Below are 18,912 nucleotides of genomic sequence, written 5' to 3'. Positions count from 1 at the left end.
CTAATAGAACCAGCCTATTGTGTTGCCTTGTGTGAGGTTTACTGGCACAGTATGCAAAACCTTTCCTTAGAAATATGCAAAATGGCACTTCTCCAAAGTTCTGTTTATAAATACCAATGTACTGCGTGCGTGTCAGCTGTGGTTCCCCATTTTCACACGAGCAGCAAACAGACTCACAGTGAGACCTGTCCTTTTTCCTCTGCCCCCTTTGAACAAAACTTGACACAAACTCCAGTGGCTGCGAATTTCCTTCCTGAGCATCCAGAAGAAACATTGGCATTTTATCTTTTAGTAGGGCCCTGAGCCTGGATCCCTTCTGACTTCCTGGCAGATCTGAAGGACCAGTCACAAACCATGTGAGGTCTGTTTACACCCTAGATCCCCTTTGCTGCTAGACTAACCTCTCTTTGTGGTAGGAAAGAAGGGAACAGTTGCACGTAGCGAAGGAGGCCAGAGAGAGAGTTATTCTGAAGACCCTGACTTTGATAAAAGCAACATGGAGGCCTTACTGATCCCTACCCTGTCCACATTCCTCCCAGGCGGAATCACTCTTTTGCAATCTAGCAATGAAGTGTTTAATATATGTGCTTGAATGTTCTTCCTAATTAAATTAATTTAACCCTTAACTGTTCAAGTTGTCGGTAATGTTACACATCGGGCAAACTCCCCAGTCTTCTTAGAATGTTACGCGGAGGAATGTCTCTGTCTGAATATGGCAAACGTTCTTTTAGGAATCCAATGAGGTTCTTTGAACTATTTTTTTTCCTCTGGAGCTTTTATCGCTCCTTGGTGTAACTGACAGACTTGTGCCTTTTCCTCTGATCTGATATTTATAAATTTCTCAGTTTTGCAATAAGTAGATGGGTGTGTTGGAAATCACTGTTGGGTGTGATGCTGTGACTTTTTTCTAGCAACGGTCATACTTTTTTAAAGGAGGAAAACACGTTTACTGGATGCCAGTCACTTGAGAGCGGGCTTCATCCTTGGTTCAGCTTTTAGGCAAAATAAAGGTTACTTTTGCTACAGCTCAAAGATTTGACTGGAGCGATAATGGGCGGTGTCCACCCTCATGAATAGAAGGAAACCATATTAAGGAACTTGCAGCAACAATTGCAAGATAGTCATTTCCCCTTTCTGCTTGGTATTCATTCCTCACACACCCAATTCACTGTAGGAAGAGTCAGCTCTCAAGGTGTAAATGAAAAGGGGGGAGGAACACTGGTGGCAGTCAGCCAAACCAAACGGAAGAACTGATGTCTGATTTTAGGGCTGGGGGGAAAAAATGTTGAACTTCGGAAAGAACAAACCATTCAAGACGAGCCGAAGTGCAGTAAAGCCGAACTGCTTTCTTGAAAGTTCTAATGAGGCTCAAGCTTAAATAATTGGGTCACACAATGCCAAGGAGTCACTGGAGAAGTAGTCCCCGTTTCTTGGAAAAAGCGATGGTCGAAAGGATTCTGTTAGGCCCCCAACAATATTTTCCATTTCATAAACAGGTCCCTGGGATTTTGAATGGAAGCGAAGTGTAATTAAGCATTGTTTATTATTTCACAGTTCTCTGGATTTTCTAGCACAAATCAAAAATAGGAACAGGGTGGAGCTGAGTGTTGTTTTCCCTGATTATATTGGGGAAAACTCATGACGGGGAGGCTGGCGAGAACATCCTATGGGAACAGTGTGGGTGGCCTCTTCCATTTCACTGGCTCGTGTCCCAAAACTCCCAGCAACATCCTTGTTGGAATTGTTCTAGAAAGAGGCGATAATGATAATAAACTTAGAAAACGTTGGTTGTTTTTTTTTTGTTTAATGAAACACTGAAACTCAACTTCCTTTGCCCCCCCCCCCTGTGGCTTTTAAAGGCTCCTGTGATTCTTTGGATCTAAAACTGAGCAGACGGCTGACCCAGTGCGCTCCCTCTCTCTCCAGGCTGTTCTTTCCCACCGTTTCCTGTTCTTCGCCTCCATGATCCGGGGTTCAGGACAATTCATGAAAGATCCCAATCTTTTTTTCATGGCGACTTAGCCCAGCTGCTTTTCACTTTCCATTCCTAAAAGGGGATTGTAAGAAAAAAGCTGGGCAAATGTTTTAAGGCCATTCCTGTCTGGTGAAGTCATCCGCTGGTGGCTTTTCCTGTAATAAGAGGCCTTGCAAGTAAATAAATGAAAGGGAAGCTTTTATCCCAGGGAAGGGGAAAAAAGGGGGGGGCTCAGCTAGTCCTCCAGGACAGCTGCCTTGAGAGGTGGGGGGAACTTTCCTGCTGGAATCAGTTCCCCCTTTAGCTCGACGCTGGGTTAGTATTTCCCCGTGGGGTTCGTTATTCCTTGCTTCCCCCCTACCCTGAAACTTTTAATTCAGCATTTACTTTGTCTCACGGATTGCTGATAAGGTGTGCTTTCATTTTAAAACTTCTCCCTGCTGGTCGGTCTGCTGCCTTTGTGATAGCAGAAGTTGAAAGCAGAAATGGGACGGTGGGGGGGGGGAAACCAGCTGTTAGGGGAAGCGACCTTTGAGATCTAGCAGACTCCATTGTAAAATAATGGAAGCCATTCAGAAGGAGACGCTTGAATGCAGGGGAGTTTCTTTGCCACTTCCGTGAGAAGGGGCTCCTGTTTTGCAAGCCTTTTTGCCTCCTACAACCTGCTTCCTCGGCTTCACAAAGGCTAATCACGCAACACACACACATCCTCACTGACCAGCCACAAAGGCTGGCTGGCGCCTTCCCCTAACGCCACAAATGGCACGTAGGCTGAAGCACCCCAAAGTTTCAGAGGGCCAGGCCCCAAAAAGGTCCCCCCCCCTCCGTGGTTTTATAGTTTTTCTGATCTTCTAGTGTCTCTTCTGGGCTGAATTTTGGGCTGGTGCTACCCTTCATCTTGCGGGGTAGAGAAAATAGTGAGATTTTTCTACGTCTGTTTGACTCCTGGCTGAATGTTGCCAGCATCCAGGTGTTTTATAGGGCAAATGCTCTTTTGGGGGTGGGGGTGGCTGATTCCCTTCCAGGAAGTGATTAGCAAACTCCCCCAGCGACTTTTAAGCCTTCTTCCAAGTGGCGGAGAGGTGGGACCGCCAACTGTCCTTGCGTCCTCAGAAATAGGAATTATTAATGGAGTAACCATCGCATCTTTAAAAGGAAAAAGACCCCCCAGAATGACAACCTTTGAAGGTTTCCAAAGGGGTCTCTGTGGCCGTGGACTCATTCTTGAACCCTGTCTAGGTCTCAACAGAGGAGCCAGTTTTCAGGATGGGGGTCCAAAGTCTGCCTTTCTGCCTATAATTAATCTTGGCTGTTTGCGGATTTGTGTCACTGCCTTTTACAGGGCCTTCCATTAGCCCCTTGCTTCAATATTCCGACAGCCTCCTTTGCTTTGAAAAGTCTCTTCCTCCTTGGAAATTTGCACATCTGTTTTAAGAAGTTCCTTATAAAGTAATCCACTTTTTTTTTCTCCCCCCTCCCCCTTGGACAGACCTGGGATCTCCTTTCTCATCGCCAGATTCTTCAGCCAAGAGATCACACAAGGCTTGCAAAAGAGTGCAGGATGACGAAGGAGATAAGTATTCAGAGGAAAATGATGGATCCAATTAAGGAAATGGCAGAGCAGAGTCTATTCTCTGCTTAAACCATATCTAAGCCATAATTGGCTGAGTGTACATCCCACATTAAGCCATAAAAAACAGCTTTTATCAGCCACAGTGGGGAATTCTGTGACCTTGCCCTGTGGCTCCTTCCACAGACTCCCGATATAATGTAATAAACCCATTAAACTTTTACAGTTGTGCATCAGCCCAGGTGCAAAGTGCCACAGGGTGAGCCAGTCCATTGCCTTTCTCATAAGACAGCAATATCTGACCATATCTGAACTTTGCTGGGAACTGAAACTCTGTCTTCTCTTGGTGCCGCCCCTCCCCCCAAATAGCTTGAAAAAATGCCAAGGTTTGGGTTGGTCCTCCTCTGTGAAACAAATAAAACTTTATGTTTGTTACTTTAGCATTTCTTCCCACGCACAAAAGTTTTTCTTTCTTCAGCAAACTGATTCTTCCTAATCTGAAACCGGACTGTAGAATTTGCAATTAACAACTTGCAATTATTTGGGGTTAAAGTTCCTTGCTGAACAGGCAGTCTTGTGTGTGTGTGTGTGTGTGTGTGTGTGTGTGTTCTATTTTGCTTTAACGTCTTTTTTTTCCTTTGAAATTTGAGACTGGAAAATGCAGTTCAGGCCCTGAAGTCTCCTGATAGGGTTATCTAACACGTCCTTGAATCGCTCAAGCAAAATGACAGGCCCTGCAATTTCCTTGTTGTGTATCTCCCTTCAGTGGAAAAAAATCTGAAAAAAAAGCCCACGAAACTCTTGCAGGAGATAGGATCTTCTCCGCAAAGATGAAAACGTTGCATTCAGAAGAAAAAAAATGGCAAGTTTGGACCACATTTCTGCCATTGAGCCTGTTTGGAGGGGATGTTGATCTGAATTCTTAGAAATGTAGTCCCAACACACCTGGATTTTGAGACAAACATCTCTGGGGAATGAAACATTGAAGGATCAGGTTGGGACTGGTGTGTGTTGATAGTTTTAAAAAAACCACATCATTCCACATTTGTGCGTTAAATCCCTTTTAATTCACTGAAGGTTGTTTGTGTCAGGCAGAGTTCTGGTTTAGACCCCTGTAGAGAAAGCCTGAGAAAGTTGAGAATTCAGCTGGGCATGACCAGTTAAATACCAGGATCAATGTCTGGTAATTGTAATGTTTTAATCATCAAGTTAATATCTAACCACTGGAAAAATTCCTTAACAAAGGGGCCCCCTTTTCTCATCTCTGCCCGTCCTTTTCACGTCGCCCACCCAGTGGGAGTTTGCAAAATAATAATTACGATGGCGATGCGGAAGGCACATAGCAATTTACAAAACCCCACAAGCATGCTGGGGATTGCACAGAATACATCAACCTGACAGAGAAGCAGCCTTTCTACACACTGCTCGTCGGGATCCAGCTCGTGGGGTGGAATTGAGAGATACAAAAAAAGAGGTTGCCATTTGTACTCCAGTAGCTTAATAGAACGTGGCTCCTTCCGAAACTGGACTGTTTGTTTCGGAGAACGAGTGTCCAAGTCTCGGCATTTCCTTGAATTTATATGAGTTAGAACATCTTTTTCTTAGAAGCGTTTAGGTGTCTGGGAAGACGACAACATTTCATTTCGGGGAACTGTCTCCAGGAGGCTTATCAGGCAGGCCCAGGAGACCAGTACTAGCAAGAGAGGAGAGGAAAGAGGACCGGGCCAGATTGGGGCCAGCGTGACGAGGCAGGAAGCTGCCAAGTGGCTGCAGATGGCAACAGTCTGGCGTGCTCAAAAGATTTATGGGCATCGGCATCGTTGCCATCCCTCCTTGCCCACGTGGGCTGAGGCCAGAAGGATCAGGACGTTCCAGAGCACATCCTTGTTAACCCAGAACGTCAAGGAGGGCGCGGTGGCCGACCTCACCGGGATGGGGCCTGAGTCAGAAGGGGTGCAAAGTCTCTTGCCTCCATCGCCCAGTGGGAGAAACAGAGCTTTCACGCTGTTTTGTTCTAGACCGAAATGATGCGCCTTCAATTTCCTGTGACTCAGGAAATGGCGAGCTTCAAAAGTTCCCACCTTGGCAGCGCTTCCTGCCACGAGAGCTGGGAGGGCCTTCTCGGTTTCGCGTGGGTTTCTTCTCCACTTTCGCTCCTTAGTCGCAGAGGTGATGTGTCGGCGAGGGGGGCAAACAGGTGACTTTTCGAGAGCCGAGTTTGTTTCTCGGAAAGGCGAGATGCTGAAACCCACAGGGGTTTCAGTTGTGGGTCCGAGGAAGCCAAGCGTGCTTTTGTGCTTCCCTGCCACCTGTTCCCCAACAGCTGGCTGCGTCTCGGGCAGCTGGTCCTTCGGTTTTGGCACCCGGGCAGCCTCCGTCCGTTGGGTGCTTCCTCCTCGACAGAAAAAAAAACCACAAAACATCTCTGAAAAATCCGGGTTGGCTTGGACTTGTCCATGCAGAGAGCAAGTGTGTTTGTGTTTGCATGTGTGGGTGTTACTAATTGGCCAGTAATGCTGCTTGGCAGAATCCCTTGGTGCCTAGAATATAAATACTGGCAGTTCTTGACTTACAACCGTTTCTTTTCGTGACCGTTTGAAGTTACAACCACACCGTTGTAGCATCCCCAGGGTCAGGTGATCAAAATTCGGCTGCCTGGCAACTGACTCATATTTATGACGGCCGCAGTCTCACGTGATCCCCCTTTTGCGACCTTCTGACAAGCCAAGGGGGAATCCGGATTCACTTAACCAGCATGTTGCTAACTTAACCACTGCAGTGACTCCCTTAAGCGGCAAGAAAAGTCATAAAGCTCTTCTTTGAGCTTTCCAGCCCAGGCTGAGAATTTTAATTGGGGTTTTTATTTTTTAGGGATTTGATTTAATCTTTTTAAAATTGTTTTTAACTTTTGTATCGATCTTTGTTTTAAATACCCTGTAAACCACCCTGAGTCCTTCGGGAAAGGGCGGTATATAAATCCAATAAAATAAATAAATAAATAAAACGGGGCAAAACTCACTTAAGGAATGCTTCGCTCAGCCACACAAATTGAGCAAAGTGTTGTGTGCGAATCCAGCATTTGGCCTGCCACAAAAGCCGTGCCCGGCTAGACTGCTTGCAACCGGCGAGGTTGACCTGGGTTCTTGGCACAGGCTGGTTGCCTGCCTGTGGAAGTGTAACATCTGCCCACCCAGCTCGACCCACCGTGTAAAGGACGTCCCCCTCCTCTGCACGTTGACAGAGGGACGCCCCCCCCTTATGACCACACGAGGGCTGGAATGCAGCCTTTGGGCCTCCCCCTACTGCCTGCCTACGTGAGCGGGGAGATTAATTGGGGTGGGCGTCAGTCGGGCTTCTGTGAGCGTTGCTTTTCCCTCCCCCCAGCCCAGGACCCTCCTTTCCCCTGGGGAAGGGGGGGGCGGACCCTCCTCTTAAAATTTGTTTGCTCTCCGCCTGGTTTCCTCTTCAAAGTTTACCCAGCAGTAATGGCGCTAGTTCTCTGTGTACTTTACTTCCTGTTTCCCCAGAAAAGGTCAAGCCTGGGTGATTTGAGACCCGCAGTGCAGATTGGCTTATTTTGAAATAGACTTATTCTGTGTCACTCGCGTCTTCGGTTGGGTGGCCGATGCTGCGGGATTCTCATTGGGTGGCTTGTATTTGCAGGTACTACCCCAAAATAACTTCATTTTAGACGGGTGTTTTAGACTCTCTGACGTGCTCCGTTTTGATGGGGGAGTTTCTGTAGTCAGAAAAGTCAGGTGGAAATTGCAATAGCCATTCTCAGCCCAACCTCCTCAATCCTACCCTCTCTCTCTCTCTTTTCTGCAACTTTTTTTTTTGCAATTTTCGGTTGGTTCCTTAAAACTCGCCTGGCTTCCCCTGCCCTCCCTAATTCACAAGGCTTGTGGGGGAGTTAAGGTCTCATGCTTAAGCTGGTGCAAACATCACCTGCTCTTTGGGCAAATGAGGAATGATTCATTGCCCTGAGAACAAACTGTTTCCTCCGTGCACAAATATTTGGAGTTGCTGTTGGCAATGGGAGGGAAACTCCTTCCTTCCTTCCTTCCTTTTCAAAAGAGAGGATCTCAGGATTGCCGTTTGTGGCGATCACCGAAATGTGGTTGCTGAATAAAAGACAAAACCAGGCTGGATTTAGACCGGGGAGGCCCTGCCCGGATAGTCCTTGCCTGGGCACTGAACCAACCATAGCTTTACCTAGCAATTCGCCACCCCAGAGGCTTGCAAAGCAGTCGATTCAGCCAGGTGTGGAGTAGTGGCTCAGTCGCACCTGGCTACACCTGCCATCCTCATCCTCTCCCTGTGTGTGTGTGTCTTCTGCTACTCTCACCCCCAGCGCGCTAAGCCAAGGTCCAAGGGAGCCGAGAAAGAGGACGGAGGGGTTTAGTCTGTGGTTTGTTCTTGAAGGTCCAGAACAAATTGGGGCAATAAATTGGAGGCTGCAACCCAAACCAATTTTTTAAACTACCACGGGTCTTTCCTTGCCGCAACTATTCAGTTGCTCATTGTACCCAGAGCTGTGTGTTCTCTCTCTCTCTCTCTCATGTGCAAGGAACCCAGCCAATGGTGGCTCATTCTACAAACCCTAGTTAAGCCAGGATTGGGTGCTTAAACCCACAAACCAGATTTCTGCTTGCATGTGCAGGAAGGGTTTGCCTCCAGAATGAACATCGGTTGCCTAAATCTGCCTCTTACAGAATCAAATCACCCGTCTTGGGTGATTCCTATTTTGGAGCAGTCTCTCCTGCCCGATTCCTGGTTTCAAGGTGCATTTCTGTGCAGGATCCATCCCGGAGGAGATGCTTTCCAAGGCTGCCCCTGATCCAGTGTTGGATTCCAGTCTCCCCCACACCGAGCCGTGGCAATACAACTTCAGATGCTCCGTGCGAGGCTGAGGAAGTCGCTGTGGGCGAGATGTGGGTTTTCCGCGAAATGCTTTTGCTGCTGGGCAGGAAAAGCGAGGCAGCCCAGCCCTCTCGGCCAAGGCGCTCCTTCCCCTTCGGATTTTTCCTCAGGAGTTTTTTGGGCTTGCTGTGACTCATGAGCATGAGGACTAGGAAACTCAGCTGGCCTTGCAGAAATCCTGACCCGTTTCCCTTGTGTTCTGGCCTTGCCTTACCATGATGCCACTGACACCATTCCTGTATTTCTAGCAGACTTTTAAATCTGCAACAATTAAGCTTTTGGGATGGTAAGAGGAAGCCCAAGGATCTCTGGTCCCGTGGTGAAGGCAGATTTCTTCCCTCCCTCCCTCCCCTTCCCCTTCCTTCCTTCCTTCCTTCCTTCCTTCCTTCCTTCCTTCCTTCCTTCCTTGTGGCAGGTTGTGTTCTGCGCCAGCCCTTTCACAACTGCTCGCTCACTCCTGGTGAATCTCACTTGAGTTCTGCTTAGTTTGGCTTTTTTGCAACCGGCCATCCTCGTTCAAGAGTGAGCATTTGTTCAAAATCCACTTCCTTTTGGCAAGGTTTGCTTCTCCCACAGTTGGCTGCACGCCTTCCCCCTTTTTGGTGTAAAACAAGGAAATGGGCTCCGTCCTTCCTTCGGAGAAGCGAGAGGTTTCAGCCGGAGAGAAGCCAACTGGTCAGGCCAGCCTGAAGCCTGGCACCTTTCCCCCCTTAGGATCTCCTCCTGGGGAAGTGCCTGGCTCTGAACTGGAAAAGAAAAATGTTCATCGATAAAGAGTTCGGGTCCTGTATGGATGGAGAAGCGTTGCAGATTTGCAAAAGGCAACCTGGTTCCCTCTCTGGCGCCTTGGAGATGCACTAAATCAATCTGTTTAGGGCTTAGCTAAATCAGGTTTTGACACCTTGATCCTGGTTAGTGCCTCGGTGCAGACTGCCCCACCAATATGCCTGGTGGAGCACATTCCTGGCATTCCCCCCCCCTTTGGTTGTTAGCAAGACTAAAAAAAGCCTCATTGTTCTTGCAAACCTGGGCTTAGTCAGGCCTCAATCATCTTGCTGAGGGAGCTCGTGGGCTGGATGTTAAGGGTGGGGGGGGGAGAAGATTGCTCTGCATTTCTTAATCCTTGTACCTCCAGACCACCTAAAAAACCAGTTTTCACCAGCAGTTTCAGCAAACAAAACCTTGTCGCCACCCCCACCCCCCTTTTTCTTTTCCTTTGAGCTTTGTGGGGGGGAATAACTCAAACATTCCTGGCATAGCAACCCTGAACCTTAGCTACTGGAAGGCCTCCATTGCAAGAGATATTGCTGTAATATTTACCTTTAGCAAATTGCTCCGGGCCCCAAGCAGAAATTCTTGCTTTTTTGCTGTCTAGCAAGAACGGTTAGAAGGACAACTAAGATAATTAAAGGCCTGGAGACTAAAAGCTATGAAGAAACGGTTGCAGGATTTGGGAATGGGCGGTCTAGAGACAAGAAGGACGAGGAGGGGGACATGATAGCAGCCTTCCGGTATTTGAGGGGCTGCCCCAAAGAAGAGGAGGGGGTCAAGCTCTTCTCCAAAGCACCAGAAGGCAAGGCAAGAAAGAATGGATGGGAACCAATCCAGGAGAGAAGCAACCTGGAATTGTGGAGAAACTTCCTGACAGGGAGGACAATCCACCAGTGGAACCGCTGGCCACCAGACGTCGTGGGTGCTCCGTCACTGGAGGTTTTAAAGAAGAGACTGGACAGCCGCTTGTCTGAAATGAGATAGGGTCTCCTGCTTAAGCAGGGGGTTGGACTAGAAGACCTCCAAGGTCCCTTCCGGCTCTTTTCTGATTTGTTTGGAAAAAAGTTCCCAAGCTGAGTTTTGTAAACTTAAGTCTGTTTGTCCCCACTCACCCCCATGTGGGAATGCCGGTTGCCTGGCTTAGGATAAGGAGCGGGGGGGGGGCAGGGGGGGCGGGAAATCCAGTATTGACGGTTGTTCTTTCTCCCTTCCCATTGGGTCCAAGGCAAAGTGAAATTGTTTGAAATTGTTGTGTTTCAGTTTGTTTCCAAGGTGGAGCCTTTGCACAATGTACTGAGATACAGCCGGCCTTGGCTTGAGGGCAGCTAAGGCAACGAAAGGGGATTTATTTATTTATTTTATTACGTTTTATAATGAAAGGGAAGGCAGATCGCTGGTTCCGGGGAAGCAGATAACGACAGGGAAAGGACTTTCGATCAATATGCTTGCACTTTGTAGTTGGAAAGGACAAGTGGGGGACGAGCTGAGCTGCAGCTCACAGAGAACGCCAGCCCTGACTTATCCCTTTGGCAAGGTAGACTGCTGGAGAAGACAGAAGCTCTGTTAGTTACTGTACGATCTCTCTCTCTCTCTCTCTTTCTCTCTCTCTCTCTCTCTCTCTCTCTCTCTCTCCCAGCCCCTTCCGCAATTGCTCTACACACAATCCCAGTTCTGCTCCTTCAGGAGTCGCCATCTGTCCCCGAAGCCGTTTTGTACAGGCTGCAGGAAGCCTTTCCAACTCATTAACTCTTCCACGGAAAAGGGTGTGGATCGGTGCGTGCGTCGTTCGAATCCCCCTTTCCTTACAAAACCTCTGAAGGCTGAGCTAGGAAAAAGGGCCAGCATCCTTTTGAGCATGCCCAAGTGTCTTTTCTACATGTTGGAACTTGCCCCGATGCGACTCCGGCTCCGGGTTCAGATATCAGCCAAGCTGGAATGCAATCCCAGAGGCCTGTTTACCTTCCATCCCTGGCAGGATAACCAGCCCTGACTCAGGAGTCTGGAATGCGCCTGTCCGGCACATAATGTCCCAAGCAGGCTTGGAAGCCACACCGGCCTGGCTGGATCTGGATGACTCCAGCCGTTCTTCTTCCGTTATTCCCGGCAGCTGGAATGAAACAGTCCCAGGCGATTTGTTATTCCCCAGGCCTGACTAAAGTCCTTTGTCCTCGCTGGAGGTTTGCCTCGATCCTTGCCCAGCTGAAGTTTTCTTTTACAATCCATTGAGGATCAGAACTGAAGAAGCTTCTTGGATGAGAAGCGAAACGTCTTCAAGGGGAAAAAAAAACACAACCCCAAGAAAGTCCAGTTGCTTTTTGAAAAGCACCTTTGGGACAATCACGACCGGAAGCATTTGAGAATCCCGATAGCTATTGAGGATCGAGGAGTCTTGTTCCCTGGGCGTGTGCAGAGTTGCTTGGGGGTGGGGCTGTGTCCCCCCCAAAACACACCAGGTGTGGGACAGACCCAAAGGAGTGAGCTTCCACCCACCTCCTCAGTCAAGAGAATTCGGTTTTGCTGAGAGTTTGGTTCTCTCCCCACTTCCAATCCCGAATCACTCCTCTTTGGAAATCCTACTTCGCTTCTGTCGCCTGCCTGAGTTGCCTCAAAACCCAACTGGACCACGTTTCCCTTTTGTTGCTTCCTCCTGTTTTTGTCCCGTGGCTCAGCCCAAATTAGGAATGGCTGGATGGACGGTCTGCTGGTCACACACACACACACACACACACACACACACACACACACACACACACAAAGCAAAGGCCCAGAACTCACCCGTTGGTGTCGCAGCAACTCCTAGTGGTCAAAAAGAGCCTTTGCGACCGACGCAACAACACAACTAAAGTCTTGTGGACTAGTCTAGGTGGCTTTCTTGGCAAGGGCACACAGAAGGTCTTTCTTTTTGACTCCCTGGCTTTCCTTGTGGTCTCCCATCCTTGTACTAACCGGATCTTGCAAGTTCAAAGTCACCCCCCCCATCCCCGACTGGGCTATTAAAAGAATAAAAACGTACGTTCCTATCCTGCACTCCCAGTGCTTTCAGAGGTGAAAAAATTCCCCAAAGCCACGTTTGTCTCGTTTGGCGTTCTCCGGCCTTTGTCCTAACTTGACCAAAGAAATGACAAGAGTCCTTTTTTAAGAAAAGAAAAACTCTGCATAACTTTATTCAGGACTGACAGACAAAGCAACAAACGGAAGAGGGAGGGCTAGGAAGAGAGAAATGAGCAAAGCCAAGACTTCCAACGGAATCGGGCGTGAAGTGAAACAGTCGCCGGTTTTTAAACTTCAGCTTGGAAGCTCCCCAAAGCAGAAAGGGGGGAGCATAACTTTGGCTGTGAAATGATTGTCTCTAAACACAAAAGGCTGCTGGTGCCCACAGGATTTCCACATGAAATGCCACAATAACCCCCCCAGGTGAAATATAACCCCCTTCCCCCCCAGTGTCAAAATCTGAGAATGAAACTTCTCCTCCACCTTCTGCCTCTAGGAAAGGATTTCGAGACGCGGCCCACGGTTTTCCTGGAGACAGCTCGGCTCTTCCCCGTGCCTCGACTTGGCGACTGCTGTTTCGCAGAAGGGGGCCCGTCTGAAGGGCCCCCCCCTTTGCCTTTCCCACCTGGAGCCTTTGGGGAAGCGAAGCATCGATGATCAAATGAGGTCGGGTGAAGCGCCTTGCAGGCCCATGCTTTGCCGGATTCCCTTTCTACACGCGTGTGCTGGGGAGAAACGCGTAGGGACGCAGACCCAAGGAACGGGAACGGGCAGAGCCATCAGCTGGGGCCTTGTCTTGTCGCCCCTGAGCTGCCGTCCGCCTCCGCCGACTTCTCGCGGTCTGCGCCGATCCACTGCAAACGTCCCGCAGGCGCCCACGAGGCCCAGCCTGTCGAACAGTCCTTGGATAGTGGCGGACGAGACTTCAGGGAAAGATCCGTGGGCTGCAGATCGTCTTCCAAGGAGTCGTGCCTGTCCGGCTGGTCCAGTGGCGGGGAGTCCTGTAGACCCCGTCCTAAGGGCGGCGGTGGCGGCAGGATCGGGGGACCTGACATCCGGGTTCGGATGACGCTGAGGTGGTAGGGCAAGATCTTCCTGGGGGGAGCCACAATGAGGTTCCTGGCCCCGGCCGGGCCTTCCTCCCTCGGCTCCTCAGGGGCCGGTCTCTTGAGCGCCAACCCCAGGGGGGGCTCTGCCTGGGAACTCTCTTTTTTCAAGTTCTGGGCGGAAGAATCCGAGGCCACGGGGGGCTCTTGGCCACGTGCAGGCCCCACCACGGGCTCTGACTCCTCCTTGCCTTTGGAGAGCTCTTTCCGGAGGATGCTGTTCTCCAGCACAGGAGGCTCGTCTGGCTTCTTCCGTGGCCGGCCACGCTTCCTCTTCACGGTCACCTCCCCGGGCCGGTCTGCCGGCCGCTTGGTGGGGCTCTTGACTTTCTGCGGATCACAAGGGCTGCGCCCGGCTTCGGTGCCGGACGCTGCACTGGCCCCTCCGGAGGTGCTTTGGGGCTTTGGCCGGTTCTCGGCTGCGGGTGGGACTGCCACGTTGATGACCGGCACCATGTTGATGACCGGCACAGCAGCCGGCTGGCTGACCAGGCTGGGGGGCCCATTCACGGCTGAGGCTAGCAGAGTGGAGGGGGGTGTCCCCACTGACAGCGCCATTTTGACCGTTCCCCCCACCGGGGTGGGGGTGAGCTTAGGAGCCAGGATGGGGTGGGGAGAGTGGACAGCCGCCGTCCCAGGAGACACCACCAAGTGGTCCCCGGGCTGGACTTGCACACGGGGAAGCAGCAGAGGGAGACGGGCCACCAAGGCGTTGACCTGCGGGCTGCTGGCCTTCTTGGGGGGCACGTCTGGCAGCTTCTTGGCTTCGCTCCGTGGGGAGGGGGCCGAGGGCTTGAGCGCATTGTCTGGTTTAGCCTGAAATGCAAAGATCAGAGGAAAGATGGGAGAAGCCCCCAGCCCCTTCAGCTCCTCCGTGTGGCTAGTCCGAGGGTCACAGTGGCTACTTGGACCCCACAAAGCTGGGAAACGGCGGCCTTTGCCTGCCTGCCGCTTCCTTCGTGCAAGATGTGCGGGTTTCTCTAGAGGTTCCTGGTGTGGTCCTTTAATCGTGAGCTGGGTCTGGGGTCTACATCGCCCACTCTTTCTCGGATCTGATTTATACAAAGCGCATTTTGGGATTCCTCTGCCCGGTCCACTTGGCCCGTCTCCCAGCCTCCCGTTTCCCCTGGGGTGGCTAATTCCCCCCCCCAAACACACACGCGCCAGAGTCTCGTACCTGAGGTTGTGTTTTGGCTGCACTTTCTGTGGCTTCCGGCTCGCTTTTCTTTGGGGGGGGACGCTTGCCCCACGAGCTCTCGGGGTGCTCTGCAGGCAGGGGGCATGGAAGCAAAGGAAGATCAGCCAATCAGGGTGTTTAGGGGAGGGGTTGCAGGCAGAGACGTGGGGAAGGGGACAGCCTCGGCCCCAAAGAGGATCCCAGAGCGAAGCTGTGGGTCTCTCGAGTTCGGCATCTTCCACCCTCCCGCCCCCCCCCCAGAGAAGATGGGACAAGTCAGGAGCGAGACACCAGCCAAGGGCAGGCCACCCCCTCCCGCCACGCCCCAGGCCGGCCCAGACTCCAGGGCCCACCTGTGACTACCGTGGCCATGACTAGGTCGGCGTGGGCCGAGCGGGAGCTGATGAGGTGCTGCTGGAGGAGGAACTGGGCCACCTCCACGATGCTGTCAAAGGAACGCTTCAGGATCTTCTCGGCCCAGTTGCAGGTCAGGGCGCAGGCCGCTTCCACCACCTCGGCGTTGTAGGCGTGGCTGCTCTCCGCTCGCTCCAGCTGCAGGGACACGGAACTGGCCTCAGGCGTGGATCGGCTGCCCCCTCCTCCCGAGTCTTCCCTAGCTGCCTTCCCCAACCCCCTGGAGCCCCCCCCCAAACACAGCTGGAAGAAGTCAAATGCAGAATAACAGAGCCGGGAGGGAGCCTGGAGGTCCTCCAGTCTAACCCCTTCCTCAAGCAGGAGACCCTGTGCCACTCTGGACAAATGGCTGTCCACTGTCTTCTCGGCAACCTCTAGTGATGGGCCACTTCTGGAGGCAACTCCTGTTCCACCCACTGATGCCTCTAATCGAACTAAAAATGCAAGCGTGTCCTCCTTTATCAGGAAAGGGGTGTAACAGAGGAGGCCCTGAACCCTCAGGCCGTGGCCAAAGACCACTCTACCCAAGCTGTATTGCAGCAGGAAAGCTTTAAAAAGATTAGAGAAAAAGCCAGTTGGAAATGCCTCCTGGGAGCTACGTGGAACTTCCAGCTGCAGGGATAGTCTATCTCTTCAGGGACAAAGCTACGAGGCCCAGCTGCCTTGTCTGTCTCTGTTTGATCTCAGCAGGTGATTCACGAGCGAGTCCACACAGCTTACAGTCTCTGTTTCTTTAAGGTCCAGGCTGGGCAGTGGAGGCATGTTGACCACCGTTTTGCGACGGATCCCACTATAGCAATATGTTGGAGGAGAATTAAGGAACGACGACAGGGGACGGCCCTGAACACTGCAGCCCAAAGGGCCAGGTGAAAACAAGGGAGGGGGCTGAAAATTCTTGGGGACCCCCTCCAAGGTGGAGGAAAGTGCCTCCACCCACCCTCCAGTCCCTCCATCGTAGGAAAAAGGATATTTGGATTGCCCACGTCCACCCAATCTTCTCGCTTTCATGTTCGGAAAGATCTCCCTGATGATCTTGCCAAAATTGGCGGCGCTCACCGAGCGGCTGCAAAGGTTGTCGCAGTAGCGCCTGCCGAGAGAGACCAACGGCAGCCACGTTTTCTTCCGGGGCACCCACCCCTCCCCCGGCACGGCCTGCCAGCCCAGTACTGTTACTCCTCTCGCTTATCTCTTGGGATGCCCAAGGGGTGCTCCTGCAAAAGCGCGAGGGCCCCCCCCCGGGAGAAAGGCCATAGACGGCCCCAGATTACTCACTTGTAAGCATCGTACACGTCTTGCTTTGGCAAGCAGGTGTCCAGATACTCCTCCAGGTGGTTCCGTATCCAGGTGCAGGCGTGCATCTGTTCTGCCGAGTTGAGGGAAGTGAGGTCCAAGCTGGGGAAATAAAATGAATTGGATCAGGAAGAGAATCAGGCTCTCTCCTTCCATTGGCTCCTCTCAGCCTGATCTCTATTTATCTACGTGTCTGTCATCTGTCCCTCCCTCCCTCCCCTTAGAGCAGGGGTCTTCCAACTCGGCCCTCTGATGACTGGTGGACTTCAACTCCCAGAATCCCTCAGCCAGGCACGAGGAATTCTGGGAGTTGAAGTCTACCAGTCATCAAAGGGCCGAGTTGGAAGACCCCTGCTTCGGAGGCTGCCTGACGGCTCCCACGGGATGGCTCTGGTGCCTTCCAAAGGGCGCTCCCCCTGTACAGCCACATTCAGGGACCACAGTCGCTTATGCTTAGCTACCTTTTTTCTCCCGAAGCTGGCCCAGAAGGCAGCTGAAGATACAGATAAAGTTTGGCGTAATCTGAAAACTTCTGGACATCTTGCTGTTCACGGCAAAGGCAGGGAGAAAGAGAGAGGGGGAAAAGTGAGGATCGGTAGGAAGGGAAACCCCAACTTGGGAGCTGCGCATGGCGAGCAGACCGTCGTGGCACCCCGCCTGTTTCACCTGCTGTTTGCCCATCTCGTTGCAAGGAGCCTGACCGATGGGAGTCCGGTGGGGAGATCAGAAAACTTACCAAGATCAAGTCCACTTTGCTCTGGATAGACTTTCTGTCGGAAAAACGAGAAAAACGCGTTGCGTCAGGGCAAAAATCTGCTTGGAAGGGAGCTCAGCGCCTGGAGGATGGGCTTTGCCTTCTGGCCAGCGGTAGGGAAGGGGTTGGGATGGGATGGAGGTCCCCGTCTATTCCTGGTGGCCTCTCATCCTAACTGACCAGGCCTGGCTGTCCTTAGCTAAGAACACACTTGGACTGGTAATTTACTTTCCTCTTTCCAACAGCAACCAGAATGACCCACCCTGTGCTTAATTCTACAAAGATGCCCCTGGTCTCTCAAAATACCCCTTGCAATGAGGCCTTTAATCTTTGCCAGCCGCTCCACCTTTCCTTCGAAAGCCTTCTAAACCTATGGCCGTTTCTCGTGGCAGGCAGTTCCACAGATGAAGCGGAACATTTTTGTGGAGAAGCCCCAAACTTAACTGCCCCTGTACGAGGCTAGAAATTTAGGTTCTGTCTGCGCTCTCCTCGTCTTCCTGAACTGGACCCGGCGCTCTTGAAAAATCAGAATCACGGGGCAGAAGGGGAATCCAAGGCGTCTGTCTCCCTTACGAGATGGCACTCTTCAGCTTCTGCAGCAAGGTGTTCGGCTCTGTGCTGCAGTCTCCTTGCGCCTCGGCCTCCAAAATTTCGCTCCCGTTTTCCACAATCTTTGCCAACAGGCCGCCGTCATCCGCCATGGCACCGGTGCCCCTGAACCAGAAGGAGAGGGAGACCCCGGCCCCCTTTAGTATCTCCCCGGCAAGGCGTTTTATTTTGATTTAATTTCGTACGAAACTTCCAGTTTCAACCACTGCATTTTGTTGTTTTTTACTTTGTTCTTTGTACTTTGTTTTGACTTATTCTTATTCTTAGTTGACTCGCCAGCATCGTAAATCTCGTGGCACCGAATAACTGCTTTTAATCAATGGAAGACTTTGGGGGGGGGGGGGTGTGGCAGAAATACCTTAAAACTTCAGAAAAGGGGTCTATTTTAAAGGTTCTTTTCTCCTTGATCCTTCCCACCCGTTCTTCTTTCCAAGGCTGCTTTTCCCAGGGCACAGGAGGGCACCTCTGGGTCGCGCCTTTAGCCCTCCTGCCTCACCTTCACAACTTTCTTTGTCCCCCACCTACACACACACACACACACACACACACACACTTTTTCTCCCACGATGGGGAAGGGGAAAAAAAAACCACCTTAATAAACATATGGGCTGCCGCAGCTTAGGTGGCAATTAGCTTCCTGGAAGAGGGAAATTCGAATGAAATTTCTGAATTCTCCCAGCGAGAGAGAAGCTGCAGCAGCAGCATCGTCTTTCGAAGCTGCCAATTGCCCTTTCTCTTTCCGCAAAGGAGTTTTGCAATCCCTTTCTCCGCCTGCTGCTTTCAAACCCAGCCCGCCCCAGGATGGGCATTTCCAGGCATTTTATGGCTTTTTTTAAAAGTTTCGTTTCCTTCTCCTCTCTCTCTCTCTCTCTCTCTCTCTCCCGGCAACAAAGCTGCTGTTTTTTCCTAGTTGTGGTCCCTGCAAAGCTTTACAAAACAACAACAACAACCATCAGCAATTTCTGGCTGGAATTCACTTGCCTCTTTCCTCCCCGGGCTGCAATTCTTCGGCCTGCAACGGTCCGGGCTTCTTAGGCGTCTTGATCCAATTGCAAACAGAAAAGGGAGATTTTGCATGCCGGAAAAAAAGGCATGGAAAAGAGAGGAGAAGCCTCTGGAAAGGCCTGGGACCCTGCGGAGGGTTAAGGGATCCCCCCGTCTGCTCGGGCGGGATCCGGAGAGCAAAACCCCGGCCGCGTCTCTGCCCCGCCGCGCATCATCTCGGCCACTTTCGGTCTCAAAAAGACAAGGGGAAAAAAGAAAGTGGCGCTCGGGCGGGAGGCAGCCTCGGCTTTTCTTTTTCCCTGATTGGCCAGCCCGCTTCAGTTCTGC

General features: G+C 51.3%; 1 protein-coding gene across 1 annotated transcript; it reads right to left on the bottom strand.

The window, feature by feature from the left end:
- Positions 1-11,978: 11,978 nt before the first annotated feature.
- Positions 11,979-18,876, bottom strand: RFX5 (regulatory factor X5). The gene is made up of 10 exons (XM_081340614.1): positions 18,562-18,876; positions 17,545-17,685; positions 16,954-16,987; positions 16,679-16,761; positions 16,200-16,319; positions 15,898-16,014; positions 15,648-15,729; positions 14,867-15,065; positions 14,514-14,602; positions 11,979-14,152 (listed from the first exon to the last, which is right to left on the bottom strand). The coding sequence occupies exons 2-10, from the start codon at positions 17,670-17,672 to the stop codon at positions 13,010-13,012; spliced, it is 1,995 nt and encodes a 664-aa protein (XP_081196740.1). The 5' UTR covers positions 17,673-17,685; positions 18,562-18,876; the 3' UTR covers positions 11,979-13,009.
- Positions 18,877-18,912: the final 36 nt, after the last annotated feature.

The sequence above is a fragment of the Vipera berus genome (assembly GCF_964194415.1).
Source record: "Vipera berus genome assembly, chromosome: 16".
NCBI lineage: Eukaryota > Metazoa > Chordata > Lepidosauria > Squamata > Viperidae > Vipera > Vipera berus.
The sequence above is the reverse complement of the archived record's forward strand: the minus strand, read 5'-3'. Positions and strand labels throughout refer to the sequence as shown.